This window comes from Diabrotica virgifera, chromosome 4 (assembly GCF_917563875.1).
Source record: "Diabrotica virgifera virgifera chromosome 4, PGI_DIABVI_V3a".
NCBI lineage: Eukaryota > Metazoa > Arthropoda > Insecta > Coleoptera > Chrysomelidae > Diabrotica > Diabrotica virgifera.
Genome location: NC_065446.1, coordinates 88,146,828 through 88,164,660, shown reverse-complemented (window position 1 = coordinate 88,164,660; position 17,833 = coordinate 88,146,828). Strand labels below are relative to the sequence as shown.

The following is a 17,833-nucleotide window of genomic DNA, read 5'->3' as shown; positions in this document are numbered from 1 at the left end:
GTAATAAATATTTATTACCCTAATAATATCTAATCCATAATCCTTGACGACTGACCATAATAACCAAACATAATTTAAATTTTTAGTAAAATTGTAAAAAAAAATAGTCGTTGACCTGCAAAATATGCTAATAAGCGGTATTATCTAATTAGAACCTATTCCAATAAAAGGATAAATTTATTAATGAGTAAATGGAAACGTTTCGGGAACTTGAATTTATATTCCATAAACCGGGATATTCCTATAACAGGGATTCTAATAAGCGGGTTCGACTGTATATATATATATATATATATATATATATATATATATATATATATATATATATATATATATATATATATATATATATATATATATGACACATAAATATTTTTATAGTGCAGTGCTTGTAAATCACATTTTGTTGTATTCACTCAATGTACCTAATACAATGTATTTGAATTGTGGCTCTATTAGCCACTACTGAAAAAATATCCAAGTTGGAAAGGATGAAGACAGCGCCAAACGAAGAAAATAACAAAAGAATAGATAGGGTCCCGAGCTAATAATATATTATTATTTCACAATTAGAGCAGATAAGATAAGAGAGCTGTATGGTATGTAGCGCGTTTGTACATAACACCGTAAGCAGAGATATACTAATATTTTCTTTATTTTTTACCTAGTCATTTACTTTTTGGTTCTTAAGTTGAAGGTATACATAACTAATAGATAATGGAACCTTATTTGAGTTAACGAAGAACTAAAACTAAGCATAGCAAGTTTGAAAACGATATGTATAAAGAGTTTCATGTCAGGAAAATACAATTTATTATGATATCTGATAATCTGTTTCATCATGCACGTCAGTCATGTCAAGAAAATAATAATATAATAGATAGCAGCTAATATACAGTCTCTAAACTCGATAGATCACACACTGGAATGGATTCAATTTGTTATTGCTCGTTTTTAGTCATTTAAGCACTAATGCTGGTATAAGTCCACGTGGCATTTCGGCAAACCGTTCCTTGTATCTTTAAGTGAACGTAGCGAATGTGCTCGACATGTATCACCGGTGATGTAGGTAAATCCAGTGGCGGGTAAGGTGCCCCGAGGGCCCCTAGCAGCACGCCTACCCTCTCCATCTAAACAGAAAACCTAAAAAAGAAGAAATAATTAAATAATTTCACATGTTTTTACAAAATTTTGTAATACAAATTTTTCACAGTAAAATAAAAACTAAAACAAAGTAAGTTATCAATCGAAGTAGCACAGAAAACGACAATAAATATCGTTCCCATACCACCAGATTGACAACAGGTGGAATACTTTCTTTGGTTACAACCTCCCGAGATTTTCAAAAATTATAAATCATACAGGATGCCGAGGAAATTAAGATGAGAGAATTTTAAATAATTCACAACTCATCTGCTCAGCGTGGTAAAACTTCCAACAAGAAAGATTCCTTAATACTCCTACAAAAGAATAAATGAATTAAAAATGTATAAACATTTTCAATTTCTTGTTTGATTTATAAAAAAAATAAACAAAAACCGGTTTGATTTATAAATTTTGAAAATCTCAGGAGGTGTAACCAAAGAAAGTATTCCATCTGTTGTCAATCTGGTGGTATGGGAACAATATTTATTGTCGTTTTCTGTGCTACTTCTATTGATAACTTACTTTGTTTTTCGGTAGATGGCACTAGTTTATCCGTGACATTTCTTTCTTTGCAATTCGGAAAGGCCCAAAGTGTGATGCCTGGAGAAATCGGAGAGAAGAGGATATGGGACTACTGATGAGGGGGAAAAGACCTACGAAACCGGTATAGACTCTTCCTGCACTCTCCGATTTAACCAGGGTATTATGCAGCTGCTGCATTTTCGTGTTACAAAGAAATTGAAAATGTTTATACATTTTTAAAAAATAAAAGTTTTTCACAGTAATAATTATATAGCAAAATGTTTGGCCTGATCCGCTCTGAATTTCTATGACCACAATTACGAATAATAATGGGAGAATTTTATATAACCTACCAGCAGCAACAAATACAATAGATGCAATACACATAATCACACAGTTAATTCATGAACATCAAACAAGTATTTGACAGCCTAATAAACCAGACCTAATAAAAGGCATGAAAAATCTAGAGATAGCAACAAAACTTATAAAGCTTACGAAATTGACAATGAAAGGATCGACACCAATACCTAATCATAACAGAAGATTGAAACTCCAGAAATATAGAAATAGCGACTTAAATACTCACTGTCCACCTCACTATTTAAGGTAGCGATTGAACGAACAATAAGAGCTACCAAGCAAAAGGTAAAATTATAACGTCGCAACTGGTTGCGTATGCTGATGATATAATTGATTAGAAGAAATCTAAACAATTTGTGTTGTACAAGAAAGCATCCAAGAGTGGTTTGGCAATAAACCAAAGTAACACAGAGTACCTGATATGCTCCGAGAAAAATACAGTCAATACGGAAGAGATAAAGAAAGAACTTTAAGGACCTAGGGGTCTCAGTTAATGGAACTAATGACAGAAGCATGGCAATAAAAGAACAAATCCTGGCAAGAAACGGAACTTCTGACAATACAACAACTTTCTAAAAGTTAAGAAGCTTACTCAGGATAATTAACTGAATATTTACAGAGCAGAAATTAGACCAGTAATCACATATGATGCGGAAGTAATTTGCCAAACACATAAAGAAGAAGGAAGGTTAAGAATCCTAAAGAGAACATTAATTCGGAGAATAGCAGATCTTCTAAACGTCTTGATTTATCAAGGGACAAATACTCAGATAGATGGGACATATAGCAAGGAAAGAGCCAGAAGCAGTTATCTAGAAAAATATCAACTGGAGATCGGTAGCAGGAATACCGCAAGGAAGACCCAAGACCCAATCAGATAATAAAAGACCTGACGAAAACAGGAGTTAGAGTAGAGAATGGACATCCATATGCAAAACGTGGAAAGAATGGAGATATATTGTTGAGAAATCGAAGTCACACAATCAATTGTAAACCAAAAAGTTAATGCGCATTTATTCCCAACTACTAATGAATCAGCCATGATGATGATATGATGAAAGATTTATTAAAACACGTCAAACAATCATTAAAATGCTAATATTTGCTTTGTCTTGGCAGAGATTTTGTTTAACCTGTATGTTGCGGATATGCGCAATAAACAATCTAAAAAGTTCAAATACGCACACGACCGGAACATAGTCACTCAACACCAAAACTACAACCAATCTAACCGATGCCGCACTGCAGGATGCTAGATGGTGGCTTGGAGGGTGGATTTCAAAGGTGGATGGTGGAGGGGCGCTGCATCCTGGACGCAGTGAAAGAGTGAAATGAAGTCAGAAGTCAGTATCCAACAAACTACTGAGGAATCGTTTGTTTCATTTGTCACGTTACATTTGGTTTGTTTTTTAGCATATCGTCCTATTAGAGGTAAAACTCACTAACTACACTTTTCAGAAAGTGGAGAAAAATCGACTTAAAGGTACAAAATTGTTTTTTAAAGTCACCTGACCTGAGAATATTGGATTTTTTTAATGCAACTGCAAAGAATAAATAAAACAGATATGTTAAGCCATGTTTCGTCACATAGTGGGTTTACTGGGTCCCAAATTGCTCTTCTTTTATACATAGAACTTATTACGCTTTCCTTTATAGCCAGACTACCCGGATGGAATATCAAACACGACTGATTTAGGTGGGTAGACGCCTGGCGGACCACCGGATGGTTAGATGGGAGCGGGAAGCCACTGCGGCTACCGTCATTTTGTTATTCGTGGTATAAGTAGCTGGATGATCGCCAGGCAGGTATCTACCATCCACCATCCTACCAAACTTCCTGCAATGCGGCATCGGCCTTAGGCCTAATCTTTGAATTATTCCATCATTCAGAAGTATCCTATAATTATTTGAAAGAAATCATATTTATTCTTTATGTGTCTGTAATGTGAAATTGTCACATACATTTTTGTCGAGGTCATGTATACAGTATTTTTTTGTGTGCAGCTAATGATCCTTTTTACATTATTGTTTTTTCTAAAAAAAAACACTTCTCTAGTTTCTCTTTTTCTCCTTTGACCTTGTTTCGGACACTTTTACATTGAAACTAAGACTGGGTAAATATTTGTTTTAGCCTTTTGGGGAAATAATACACAAAACAACATGGGAAGTCATAGACCCTCACCCACCGAGAGGAACCTATTCCGGCTCCAGTCAGTCAACCTGGGAGCAAGCTGTAGCGTTTCAGCTTCATGTTCACTTCTTTTTCACCTGGACCTACAGGGGGTACAGTTTTGCACCACCATGGTGCTCATTTTCCGGTATGCGGCAGCAACCTTTTGAGAAGTCAGTTGGGATTGTTTGGGAACAATGAGTTTTGTGAAAGAAACTTTCTGTATATGGTGTTTCATATCACAGACATTTGGTTAATGTATTATGGTTATTAATTATTTTTCTTTCAGATTTAGCTTGTATTTATTGGTTTTTAATATACACATAAGTTTAGTAAGTTCCCAAACTTACGTATAATCCTGCGGTATTGTACGTTGAGCTCGACGTATTTGCCGAAAAGGTATTTATTGTATTTTGTTGGTAAGTTGGTCGATTTCATTTCATGAAATGAAACCTTAGGCCTTAGGCCGATGCCGCATTGCAGGAAATTTGGTAGGATGGTGGATGGTAGATACCTGCCTGGCTATCATCCAGCTACTTATACCACGAATAACAAAATGACGGTAGCCGCAGTGGCCTCCCGCTACCATCTAACCATCCGGTGGTCCGCCAGGCGTCTATCCACCCAAATCAGAGCAATAAAAGAAGATAAAAGATCTTTTGTATAAAAGAAGAGCAATTTGGGACCCAGCAAACCCACTATGAATACGAAACATGTCTTAACATATCTGTTTTATTTATTCTTTGCAGTTGCATTAAAAAAATCCAATATTCAGGTCAGGTGACTTTAAAAAACAATTTTGTACCTTTAAGTCGATTTTTCTCCACTTTCTGAAAAGTGTAGTTAGGGAGTTTTACCTCTAATAGGACGATATGCTAAAAAACAATCCAAATGTAACGTAACAAATGAAACAAACGATCCCTCAGTAGTCTGTTGGATATTGACTTCTGATTTCATTTAACTTTTTCACTGCGTCCAGGATGCAGCGCCCCTCCACCATCCACTTTTGAAATCCACCCTCCAAGCCACCATCTAGCATCCTGCAGTGCGGCATCGGCTTAATAGCTGATCTAAACCCCTAAGAAGCTACTCTAGGAAATGGAGACTTTCCAATGGAGAGATAAGATCAAAGTTTACACTTCTGCCTAAAAATCAGAATCTAAACGGTGCAATGATTACAAAACCAGAATACTCCATGAATCACTTGTTAAAACCATTTAAAAAAAATCATGACACATGTTTCACCAACTCAGACTTATTCTAAGAATAAACTACACGCAAAATTGTATTGCAGGTAAACGTGATTACGTCAATTTTGTATTGTATTATATTTGATTTAGATTATTGTCATCCTCATGATCTTCTGATGAAGACGGACATGTGCAGCGAGGGAGTAAACAACGATTGTTGTAGCAGATAACAATCCCTTTTATTCAATTTGATGATATGGATTTTAAAACTAGGTTTAGAATATCTAAAAATTTAGTAGATCAATTATAACAGTTGGCGGCGACCAATTGCATCCTTAAGCAACAAAAACAGACCAATCGATGTTAGAAATCAATTATTGTCAATTGCAATTTGTTTTTACTCCACAGGATCATTATTTCAAATAAATATGTACTGGTGATCACTTGAATGTTTCGAAGGCAATAGTCTATCTACCGCATTCTAGGGAAAGTGTTTCACTACCTACCTTACTCTATTATGCTTTAACTATTAACTGATTTATACAAATGCCTCAGAATATCAGTGAATTAAATAAGGTGAAAAATAATTTTTACTAAACTTTAAGATTGCCAAGGGTCCTTGGAGCAATATATTGCACACATATAAAATACAACCCTCTGGAGCGTACATGACTCGACAATATTGTTCTGAAGCTATTTGCTTGTGGCATCTTAATACAATTTACTATTTTTATTGGGAATAAGTCACAATTTATTTGGACGTTTCGATTTCCACTTCGGAAATTGTTCTCAACATACGGTATTTTAAGTACTAGCAATTTTCTCCCATGTCGCACGTTTCTGTTTTTTTTTTGTTTTCATTAATATCTTTTAATTTCTCCGTTATCGAAATCAGATTTTCTTTTTCCTCCTCTAAATAATCTTTGCTTCTTTCACGTTTTCTGTCCATTTTTAGTAATCAAACAAAGATTTTCTATATGTATTGTGACAAAGATCAACCGATAACAAATATAGGTTATGAATACGATTACAGTGGTAAATAAATGCAATACGCTTGAACCAACTAGTACAGTTAGTGGAAAAATCATTACACTAGAACTTATTCTACCTGTGACGTAGGTACAAATACTTTAAAATGCAATAAAATATAATCGACTGATATATTTTATTCGACCAATAACTATTAACTGATTTATTTGTTGGTGAAACCCTAATACTAATAGGTGCCCTAAGAAGTACATTCCAAAGAAATGGATTAAAATTCAACTACAAATTCAACATAAAGCAGACATAATATTTTTTGAAATCCAATCTACATTTTTTTCCGAAATCATACTAAATCATTCAAATGTTGTACGTGTACCACAGTATAATACTAAAGAATCAGTATAGTCACTCCGCGAAAATCCTTTGTTCTCTATGTTCCATTTTAGTGATCGCGCATTAAAAATTTAGTGCTTCGCGCAGATGAATGACAGTTAGTGGCATCCCACGTTTGCCGTGATTTTTCGTTATTGTCGCGCATTTGCGTGATTTATCGTTATGTCGCTCTTTCAAAATTTTGTCTCAGGAGTGGATTGCAAAATTGGAACCGTAAAAATTCGAGAGTGAATTAACTGATTCTTTAGCATTAAGCTGTGGTTGTGCTAGCATAACGCCTACTGTCAATTTAGTAGCGGAGGAAAGTATGCTAAATTTGCAGTTACTCGAGCGTTATGGGGACCTATTGGGTTGTGAAGAGTAGGTCCTAAAACCAAAAAAAGTTAAGTAAAATTTTACATAAAGTAGAGGACTTTAGATTTTTTTAAATAATTTTCCATTTCCAATAATCGTTTTTTTCCGATTATAGCGCCATCTATCCATAATTCGTAAGGCGTTCGACAGGGTCAAGTGGAGACACTTATGTCGAATACTAAAAGAAGTAGTCGTAGCACAACACCTTATTTCGCTTATAATTGAACTATACGAAAACACTACTGGATCAGTTAAAATGCTTGACACACTTTCAAACGAATTTCATCCAGAACGGGGTGTCAGACAGGGATGTATACTATCTCCACAATTATTTAATATACAGAGAGTCCAATTAAGTAGGCATCATATGGGATACTTTTTTATTCTTAAAAAACAGCAAATCCTGTATAAAAGGTATATTTAAAATCCCTAAAAAGGGCTACATCACAAATACATAACTAGTTTTCGACTGGTTTACCAGTCATCATCAGTGCTTACGTAAAGTTGATACATCCTAACCACCAAAATATAGTTCTACAAAAATATGAGAGTCAGAGCCCTATTAACATGATCCGTTAAGGAAACATCAGTTTAAACTGCCAAATAAAGCATGGATGTTTTGAAATATTCTCAAAATGCCCCAGGTAACATCTGAGCTGTAGTGTGACTTGATTACATGGTGGAAGACAGGCAGCAAGTTTTTATTCTTAGTTTTATGAAAACAAGTTATTCTTTATAAAAAGTTGTGCATGGTCTAAAACTTAAAATACAACCATCAGTTATCATTTTTTTAAAGCTGTATACGAGGTATGTCAAAAAATATGAACTTTACTCAAGAGTAAAGTAGCTTTATTTTTCACAATATTGAAAATTGTTATAATGAAAAGTTGTTTGGAATTAAGAACTATTATTTAATATGCAATTTCATCCTTCTAATTAAAAAAAAATTGAATATGTTTTTTAATTATGGATAACCAACTTATTTTCAGTTATTTTAATTATGATAACTCTTTTATTATTAATTTTACGAAAAACAGTTATTCTATATAAAAGGTTCTGCCTGGTCTAAACTAAAACCTAAAATACAACCATGTTATATCAAATTTTGTCAATTTTATAAGAGGTATATAAAAAAATATTTTTTTTTTTTTTTATTAGCTAAGTGCTACAATCTGGTCTTTGACCAATGAGTAACTTTTTATCTATCCTATCTTACTAACTACTTAATATCTAAGAGTCACCCTTTGATGTCTTCTTAGTTGTCTTTATTATTACTGGCGCACTTTTTGATTGCGCACTATCACACAAAGCGCTGCTTTTCACTTTATCACGCACTACACCAACACGTTGCTTGCACACTAGTCGCGCAATGCTCCGCTATTAGCTTTGTCGCACACTACACTAACTCGTGAGGTTTGGTCCTCTTCAGTCTTCTTTTCTGGTATGAGTTGTCCAGGAGCTGGATGGCCTCAATATTTTCGTGGAGAAGAAGTCTTTTTTCATGACTTTCTGCGTGTTTTCGGATTTCTTTGTCGACGGGCTCCATTCGTAGATTCTTGTAGATATCGTCATTACGGATGTACCAGGGTGCGTTAACTATGCCCCTTAATACTTTGTTTTGAAAAGTTTGTATTATTTTCAAGTTTGTCTTTTTTGTACATCCCCACAGTTGGATACCATACGTCCATACTGGTTTTATAACTTGTTTGTAGATTAGCATCTTGTTATACGTTGACAACCCTGAGTATCTTCCCAGTAGCCAGTACAATTTTTTATATTTAATATTTAATTCTTCCTTCTTTTTCTTTACATGGGCTTTCCAGCGAAGCTTCGTGTCTAGGGTTAAGCCCAGGTATTTGGCTGTGTTGGCATACGGAATGTCTTGTCCATTAATTTTTATTGATGCGTACAGAATTTTTTTATTAGTGAAATCAACATGTACTAATTTGCTTTCATTCAATGTAATCTTCCACGTCTTAGTCCATTTTTGAAATTTGCTTATCGCATTTTGTAGTTTATTGGCTGTTTCTACGTTATCTTTACCTACTGCTAATATGGCGGTGTCGTCGGCAAAGGTAGCTAAACAGTAGTTATCGAATTCTGGTAGATCACATGTATAAAGAAGATATAGGACCGGGCCCAATACGCTACCCTGGGGGACTCCGGCTTTTATTTCTTTAAGTTCAGAATAAGCATCATCTTGCTTGATTCTGAAATATCTATCAGTTAAGTACGATTTAATTATGTCTGTGTATGATTTTGGAAGAATAGTCTCTAATTTATGAAATAGTCCTTCATGCCAAACTCTGTCAAATGCCTGGGCAACATCTAAGAATAAAGCTGAACAAACTTTTCTTTCCTCTAGTGCATTTTTCTATAATATCGGTGACTCTGTGGAGTTGGTCTATAGTTGAGTGTTTTTGCCTAAAACCAAACTGGTGATTTGGAATTAATTTTTTGTTTACTAAAATTGGTTGCAATCTTCTGAGGAGAAGTTTTTCAAATAATTTAGACATTGTGGGTAGCAGTGATATTGGTCTATAGGGAGAGGTTATATGTGGTGGTTTGCCTGGTTTTGGTATCATTACTATTTCCGCCACTTTCCACAATGAAGGAATATATTTTAATCTGATCGCAGCATTAATTAAATAGGTCAACTTGACAATTGCTTTTCTTGGGAGCTGTTTTAATATTTGTCCTGTTATTAAATCAAAGCCAGGAGCTTTTCTCGGGTTTAAATTATACTTGATTTCTTTTATTACTTCTTCTACAGTTACTGGCATTATGTTCTCTTCTTCTTGCAAATGGTTGCTCTGTAATGCTTCTTCTTCTTGTTGTTGTTGATGCGGTTGAAATATTTTTTCTAGATGTGTAGCAAAGCATTCTACTTTTTGTTCGCTGCTTCTAGCCCAAGTGCCGTCTTCTTTTTTTATGGGTGGTATTTGCATCATTGGTCTTTTTAATCCATTGCTTGCCTTCCATAGTGAGTATTCTGTGGATCTTTCATTCGTTAGGTTGTTTAAGTATGTCCTAATGGATTCTTCTTTAAATTCTTTTATCTCTCTTTTTAGTTGTTGAGTGAGATTATTTACAATTGTTTTATCTTGAGGAGCTCTACTTTGGAACCATTTTCGTCTTGCTTTCCGTTTTTCGTATACCAGCGTTCTAATTTCTGCCGGGTAGTTGCATCCTTTTAGGCGTTTTTTGATGTCTGGAGTACATTCCCAAGATATTCTTTGGTCAACTTCTTTTTCAATGTCTTTTACGGTTCTAAGAGAAACGTTTAAATTAATTGTTTCTTCTAGCATTTGTCTGAAGCTTTTCCAGTCGGTGTACTTATTAGTTAGCGAAGGGTTATTTTCTTTATATATTATGTTTTCGCTTAGTGTTAGTGTTATTGCTGTATGGTCAGAACATAACTTATGACATTCATCTATTTTCAGGTAGTTTTGCGATATATTTTTGGTTATGAAAAAATCAATTAGGTCAGGTATCTTGTTGGGGTCAGTAGCATAGGCGTAACCAGGGGGGGGTTTTGGGGGTTGTAACCCCCCCCATTGGGATGTACTTTGAGCTCCATACGCTTAACACCATAGCCCTCAGAGACCTTCCAGTAGTTGTAACCCCCCCCCTTTCAGGTAGTTGTAACCCCCCCCTTAGGATCATCCTGGTTACGCCTATGGTCAGTAGGCCAATAAGTTGGCTTCCCTGTTGACAAGGTTATGGCTCCGTATTCATTCACAGCTTTTAAAAGTTTTCTGCCTTTTGTTGTGGTTAACCTTGAGCCCCAGTGGGTATTTTTAGCATTATAAAAAAATATGAATTCGCTTAAGAGTACTTAAATAAAATACCGTTATTTTTCACAATATTGAAAATTGTGATTATGTAACGTTGTATAGAACTAAAAATCATGTTCCAATATGTAATTACATCCTTCTTATTGAAATATTCTGAACTATAAAGGTACTTTATTATTGATCGAAATTCATCTTATTTGACATACCTCGTATAAAATTGATCAAATTTGATATTAGATGGTTGTATTCAAGGCTTTTAACCATGAAGAACTTTTTATAAAGTATACAATTTTTTCGTAAAATTAATAATAAAAGAGTTATCATAATTTAAATAACTGAAAATAAGTTGGTTATCCATAAAAAAAATTCAAAATTTTTTTTCAATTAGAACGATGAAATTGCATATTAAAATATAGTTCTTAATTCCAAACAACTTTTCATTATAACAATTTTCAATATTGTGAAAAATAAAGCTACTTTACTCTTGAGTAAATTTCATATTTTTTGACATACCTCGTATACGGCTTAAAAAAATTGATAAGTGATGATTGTATTTTAAGTTTTAGACCATGCACAACTTTTTATAAAGAATAACTTTTTTTCATAAATCTAAGAAAAAAATTTCCCATATGATGCCGACTTAATTGGACACGTTTTATATGGGGACCGTATTATCAGAAAAGCACTTGAATGGGAAAAAGGCATCTCAATAAATGGTCATAAAATAAACAATTTACGTTTCGCAGATGACACAGCCCTTCTTGCAAATAGTCAAGCAGAGCTGATTGATCTTATACGACTGGTTTAAAACGAAAGTCAAATATTTGGTCTGCAATTAATATCAAAGACAAAGATCATGATAGTGGATAGACTACATAACAATCATCCACACATAGCCACAATTGACCGGTTTGAGGTTGTGAGCTCATACTTATTTCTGGGATCACTACTCACAAACACAGAGTCATTACAGGAAGAAATAAAACTTAGATGTGATCTAGCAAAAGTTGCCACAGCAAAGATGACCACAATATGGAAGGACTGTCAAATTTCAAGAGCGTTAAAGATGAGGTTAATCAACTGCTTAATATTCCCAATACTGACCTACGGTTGTAAATCTTGGATCCTGAGAAAATCGGAAAGAAGAAAGATAGACGCCACTGAAATGTTCTGTTGGAGACGAATGCTACGAATTCCTAGCCAACGACTCTCCAGTAAACTCCATCTCCAACAGTTAAAATATTTTGAACATGTTATGAGAGGAAACACAGATTACATGGAAAGACTCATTATACAAGGAAAGGTGGAAGTACTTAGTAGTCCACTTAGTCCACCACTTAGTAGTCATCGTTGACCGAAGATGGTTGATTGGGTCCTCGGGTAGAGTTTCACCATGTTCCCAGAGGTTTAATCCCTGAACATCGGCGTTTAGCCATTTTAAATTTATTTTAACATAATGTAGATTTATTTATAATCACAACCATTGTTTGGTTCTGGGGCTATTTTGCAAGTTCAAATTCACTGATGATGGACCGATAGGTTTGAAAACGTTCTGATGAACTCATTTTATTGAATCCATTGGGATTCAAAAAATTTTTAGTAAATATACCTTTTACATAGAAGTGGTTTTTACTTCATGTTCCAGTTTGTTTGAAAGGTGGAAGGCCGAATATCACGAGGAAGACCCCCCAACAAGATGAATCGATCAAATTACAGAAATATGCAAAAGACCTAAGCATGCACTTGTAAGTTGTGTATGGCATATATTGCTGCATAGACACCTAGTGTATTTTTTTTCCTAGGGTACATAAGTTATCCATAGGGTTGGGCCAGATCATAAGTGTCTGAGTTCCGTTTTTTTTTGGTCTTAATGACTATTGATATACAGTGATGCTGAATATTTTTTAGGATGATGTTTCTAAATGTCTTTTCTAAAATAAAAGAAATGACCAGAGACAGAGATCTTTCGAGACGGACAATACACGACATCACGTCGACCACTACACTGTGGGGGATGGTATTTGGTGCCATTCGATAGATTTTTCAAAAATATTGAATACGGGTATTTTTCAGTTTTTCGATTTGATGTTCATTTCGCGAAATATCACGGGGTTCGTATTTAAAATTTCAAATTTACTATCCACTCCTCTCCGTGGGAGGTTGTGTTTGGTATCATTTGATAGATTTTTGAAAAATATTGAACACGTATTTTATAGTTTTTCGATTTGACGTACATTTCGCAAAATATTCGCTTTTTTGTGAAACTTTGTGACTCACTCATTTCCTTACGCCCCGCTAAAATCGTCAGATTTTTGAAGTATACACTGTTTTACAAGTACTTAACTCGCCTTATCTTAATCAGACGATTTCGAGTTTTTCTAAGGATAGATTTTTTCGGACCCCCTTAACGAACTCCTCTGTATTAAGAGTCAATATATGATAGAGGTGAATTTACAGAGTACAAGGTTTCTCCCCATGTGATAATCTGACGCACTCGAATAATTGCAAAAATCCCCGCTTGGGCTCCTTTACCATAGATATACATATAATACAATAATAATGATAAAAATGCTTACCCCAGAAGGTGGCGCGCTAAGCTCTAGCTACAATTCCGTCACCGGAATCGGTTTGATATGGTGTTGTCCAGTACGAGTGATGTAATCTTCGTCAGAAAAAGTCTTCTGGTATTCATGTTCTTTCCTGCTTATGGCCCGCTTGTTCCATTTGTAATCTTTAAGCGCTTCTCCTACCCTTTGACGATAACGAAAAAGAAACAGTCCTAAAATTCCAATTAGTATGGTGGCACTGACACAAAACGTAATGATGATCGCTTGTTGCCTATTATCGCGAAACGAGCAGCCTAAATCGTATGGGGTAAGTGTCCTTAAATATCTATCGCGAAGTTGCAAGGGAGTAGAGCACTGGACATTTGTTATGTTTTTTGAGTTTATGGAATTTAGAAGCCAAAGAAGTTGGCAATCACAGTTGATGGGGTTATCTGTGAGTTCCAAACCTCTCAGTTCGTTCCAGCTTGTAATCGATTCCGAGAGCGTTCGAAAAGAGTTTTCTCGTAACACTAAGTGTCTTAGATTTGGCAGACCAACCAGTGCACCATCTTCGAGTGTAGTGAGTTTCTTGTTGCTGACTAAGATGATCGTTTCGAGGTTAAGGTTTTCGCTAAAGGCACCTTTTTCTATATATTCCAGATTGTTTGCACCTAAAAATTAAAAATATAAATTAAATATTAAAGTAGAGCGTTAAGGTGATACAGTAGCGATCAACAGGTAGCCAAAACGCGTTCCAAGATTGCGGCTGTAATTTTGAATATTTTTTCGAGATATTTGGCACACGTATTCGTAATATAATAAAGAATGGCGGTACAGAGCCCAATTTGAAAAATATATTAATATGTGGAAATTACTCTGTAATTAAATACAATATTAAAAAAACGAGCCTGTACCGCCATTAAGAAGAACAAAAAAATATACTTTCTTCAAATAAACTTTTTTATCCGATGCCTAGATTTTGTGTCATTTTGGAACTACTAATGAAATAAAAAATTTTAGTAGTTCCAAAATGACACAAAATCCAGGCATCGGATAAAAAAGTTTATTTAAAGAAAGTGTATTTTTTTGTTCTTCTTAATGGCGGTACAGGCCCGTTTTTTTAATATTGTATTTAATTACCGAGTAATTTCCACATATTAATATATTTTTCAAATTGGGCTCTGTACCACCATTCTTTATTATATTACGAATACGTGTGCCAAATATCTCGAAAAGATATTCAAAATTACAGCCGCAATCTTGGAACGCGTTTTGGCTACCTGTTGATCACTACTGTTTCCTCTTAAAACTTTAGTATTAGACACTTAATCGACAGTATTTAGACTGAAAATTTAATATCGACACTCACTCCATATTAGTCCAGAAAGCCACTTCGCATCCGCTAGGAAAAATATTCCGATTCGGATTTTTGGCACAATCTTACTCAAAAAGGACCCCTTTTAACAAATTTGCATGTTGCCAGGTCCAAAAGTGGGTCAAAATTTTTTTAAACGTTTTTTTTTTGTTTTTTCCTAAAATTATTTTTTTGCATCGAACGAAGTTTTTTTAGGTTTTTTGGATCATTTCAAACAGAAAAGGTCTTTAGTGACTTTTCTCTAAAGTTGATAGTTTTTGACATATAATCGATTAAAAATTTAAAAATTGCGAAATCGGCCATTTTTTATCCTCAAAAACTATGTGAAAAACTGAAAATTTCGATGTTGCCAAGGTAAGAAGATATCCTTTGAACATCGATTGATCAAATCCTGTCGAGTTTTTTGCAATACAATATCGAAAACTCCTTTGGTTTTTAATTGCCAATCAAGCGGGCGCTTGATCGGCAACCGTTGCATGAAATGTACCTAACATGCGTAAATAATGTGCGGAAAAATATTTCGATTCAATTTTTTTTCACCATCTTGCTTGAAATTATCCTCTCTTAACAAATTTGTACGTTGCCAAGATCAAAATGTCACAAAAAATTGAAACGTTTGTTTTTTGTTATTTCCTAAAACTAATTTTTTGCATCGGACAAAATTTTTTAAGTTATTTGGATCATTCCAAATAGAAAAGAACTTAAGTGACTTTTCTGTAAATGTGATAGTTTTCGAGATATAAGAGCTTCTTGCAATACAATATCGAAAACCCCTTTGTTTTTTAATTGCTAATCATGCGGGGGCGACACTATTTTCAACCGTTGCAAGTGTATTATAAATATGCTTTATAATACATAATGTAATATTATATAATATGTAATCGGATAACATTTTAAGTTCCAAAAAATTGTTTAAAATTTTTTTTGACACATTTTTGACCCTGCAACATGCAAATTTGTTAATAGGGAACCTTTTTAAGCAAGACGGTGAAAAAAAAAATTGAATCAGAATATTTTTCCGCACATAATATTATATTTACGCATATTACATACAATGTTGTATACATGCAACGGTTAAAAATAGTGTAGCGACCGCTTGACTAGCAATTAAAAAACAAAGGTGTTTTCGATATTGTATTGCAAAAAGCTCTTCGGGACTTCATCAATCGATATTCTTAGAATATCTACGTACCTTGGTATTATTGAAATTTTCGGTGTTTTACATAGTTTTTGAGGGTTAAAAATTGCCGATTTTGCAATTTTTAAATTTTCAATCGCTTATATCTCGAAAACTATCACATTTACAAAAAAGTCATTTAAGATATTTTCTATTTGGAATAATCCAAAAAACCTAAAAAAATTTGTCTGATGCAAAAAAAATAGTTTTAGGAAAAAACAAAAAACAAACGTTTAAAAAAATTTTTGATTTTTTAATCCTGGCAACATACAAATTTGTTAAGAGGGGATATTTCAAGCAAGATGGTGAAAACAAATTGAATCGAAATATTTTTCCGCACATATATTTACGCATGTTACATATACATGTAACGGTTGCCAATCAAGCGCCCACTTGATTGGCAATTAAAAAACAAAGGGGTTTTCGATATTGTATTGCAAAAAACTCTACGGGATTTCATCAATCGATGTTAAAAGAATATCTTGTTATCTTGGCAACATCAAAATTTTCAGTTTTTCACATATTTTCTGAGTGTCAAAAATGGCCGATATCGTAATTTTTAAATTTTTAATCGCTTATATGTCAAAAACTATCAACTTTAGAGAAAAGTCACTAAAGACCTTTTCTGTTTGAAATGATCCAAAAAAAACCTAAAAAAACTTTGTTCGATGCAAAAAAAATCATTTTAGGAAAAAAAAACAAAAAAAAACGTTTAAAAAAATTTTGACCCACTTTTGGACCTGGTAACATGCAAATTTGTTAAAAGGGGTACTTTTTGAGTAAGAATGTGCAAAAAATCCGAATCGGAATATTTTTCCTAGCGGATGCGCAGTGGCTTTCTGGACTGTATTTCCTTGTTCGAGATCGTTAAAGGCATGCGTTGATATAATATTTCAATATATTTACCAACCAGTCGGTGAGTTTTGATTCAGTTGAGTCTTCTTAAGAGCCTCTTTGATAACAGGTAAACCTAGAAACACGTGTCAGAGGATGGTAAGAGACTCGAATTGATTCAAAACGCAACCGTCATGTTTACTTTAATATTAATTATAAATGCTTTAGATAAGCCACTATCCATTTTTATTAATATAAGGGAAGAAATAATACAAGCTTTTAGGAGACATTTCTTACTGTTTAATGTAGGCTCATGATCTCTTCTGGATAGGTAATAATAAAGAAGATAGCCTACATTGAATGTTACAGACATTTAAAAGAATGCTTCTTCTTCTTTTTGCATAGACATGACTCTGTGTGTTTTTTCAATGTGCCTCTAGTAAGTTGTCGTTCCATCGTTTTCGTGGTCTTACCACTGATCGTCTTCCTATTGGGGAACCGTCTCTCGCTGTCCTGCCTACCCTATTTGTTGTCATTCGGCTTATGTAGTCATTCCATTCTATTCTTCTATTTCTTACCCAGCTATTAATGTTCCGTCGTTTATCTCTATTAGCTCTGTCCCAAAGAGTCTTACCATCGATTTTTCGAAGGGTTTCCATCTCCGCTGTTTCGAGCAATCTTTTTGTCCTCTCTGTGTCGGGTCATGTTTCTGCGGCGTATGTCATTATTGGTCTGATGACTTTAAATTCTGCCTTTCATTTCTTTTCCGATATTTTTATTTCTCCATATTGTGTCATTCAGGCAACCTGCGGCCCTGTTTGGTCTATTCACTTGATCTTCCACTTCTGTTTCGAGCCTTCCGTAGCTAGATAGTGTGATGCCTAGGTATTTAAACTCCATCACTTGTTATATTTTCTAACCTTCCAGCTCCAATTTACACCTTATTGGATCTGCTTTTATAACCACGCATTTTGTCTTT

The 17,833-nt window shown here is 34.3% G+C and overlaps 1 protein-coding gene across 1 annotated transcript in view; it reads right to left on the bottom strand.

Moving 5' to 3' along the window:
• Positions 1 to 322: 322 nt before the first annotated feature.
• The window catches only part of LOC114326289 (leucine-rich repeat and immunoglobulin-like domain-containing nogo receptor-interacting protein 2), a 502,239-nt gene continuing 484,728 nt past the window's right edge, over positions 323 to 17,833 (bottom strand). The window contains exons 5-6 of the mRNA XM_028274595.2: positions 13,499 to 14,139; positions 323 to 1,143 (exon numbers count right to left, since the gene is read on the bottom strand). Coding sequence (XP_028130396.1) covers positions 13,526 to 14,139 — 614 coding nt within the window. The 3' untranslated portion in view covers positions 323 to 1,143; positions 13,499 to 13,525. The remainder of the gene's footprint in view (positions 1,144 to 13,498; positions 14,140 to 17,833) is intronic.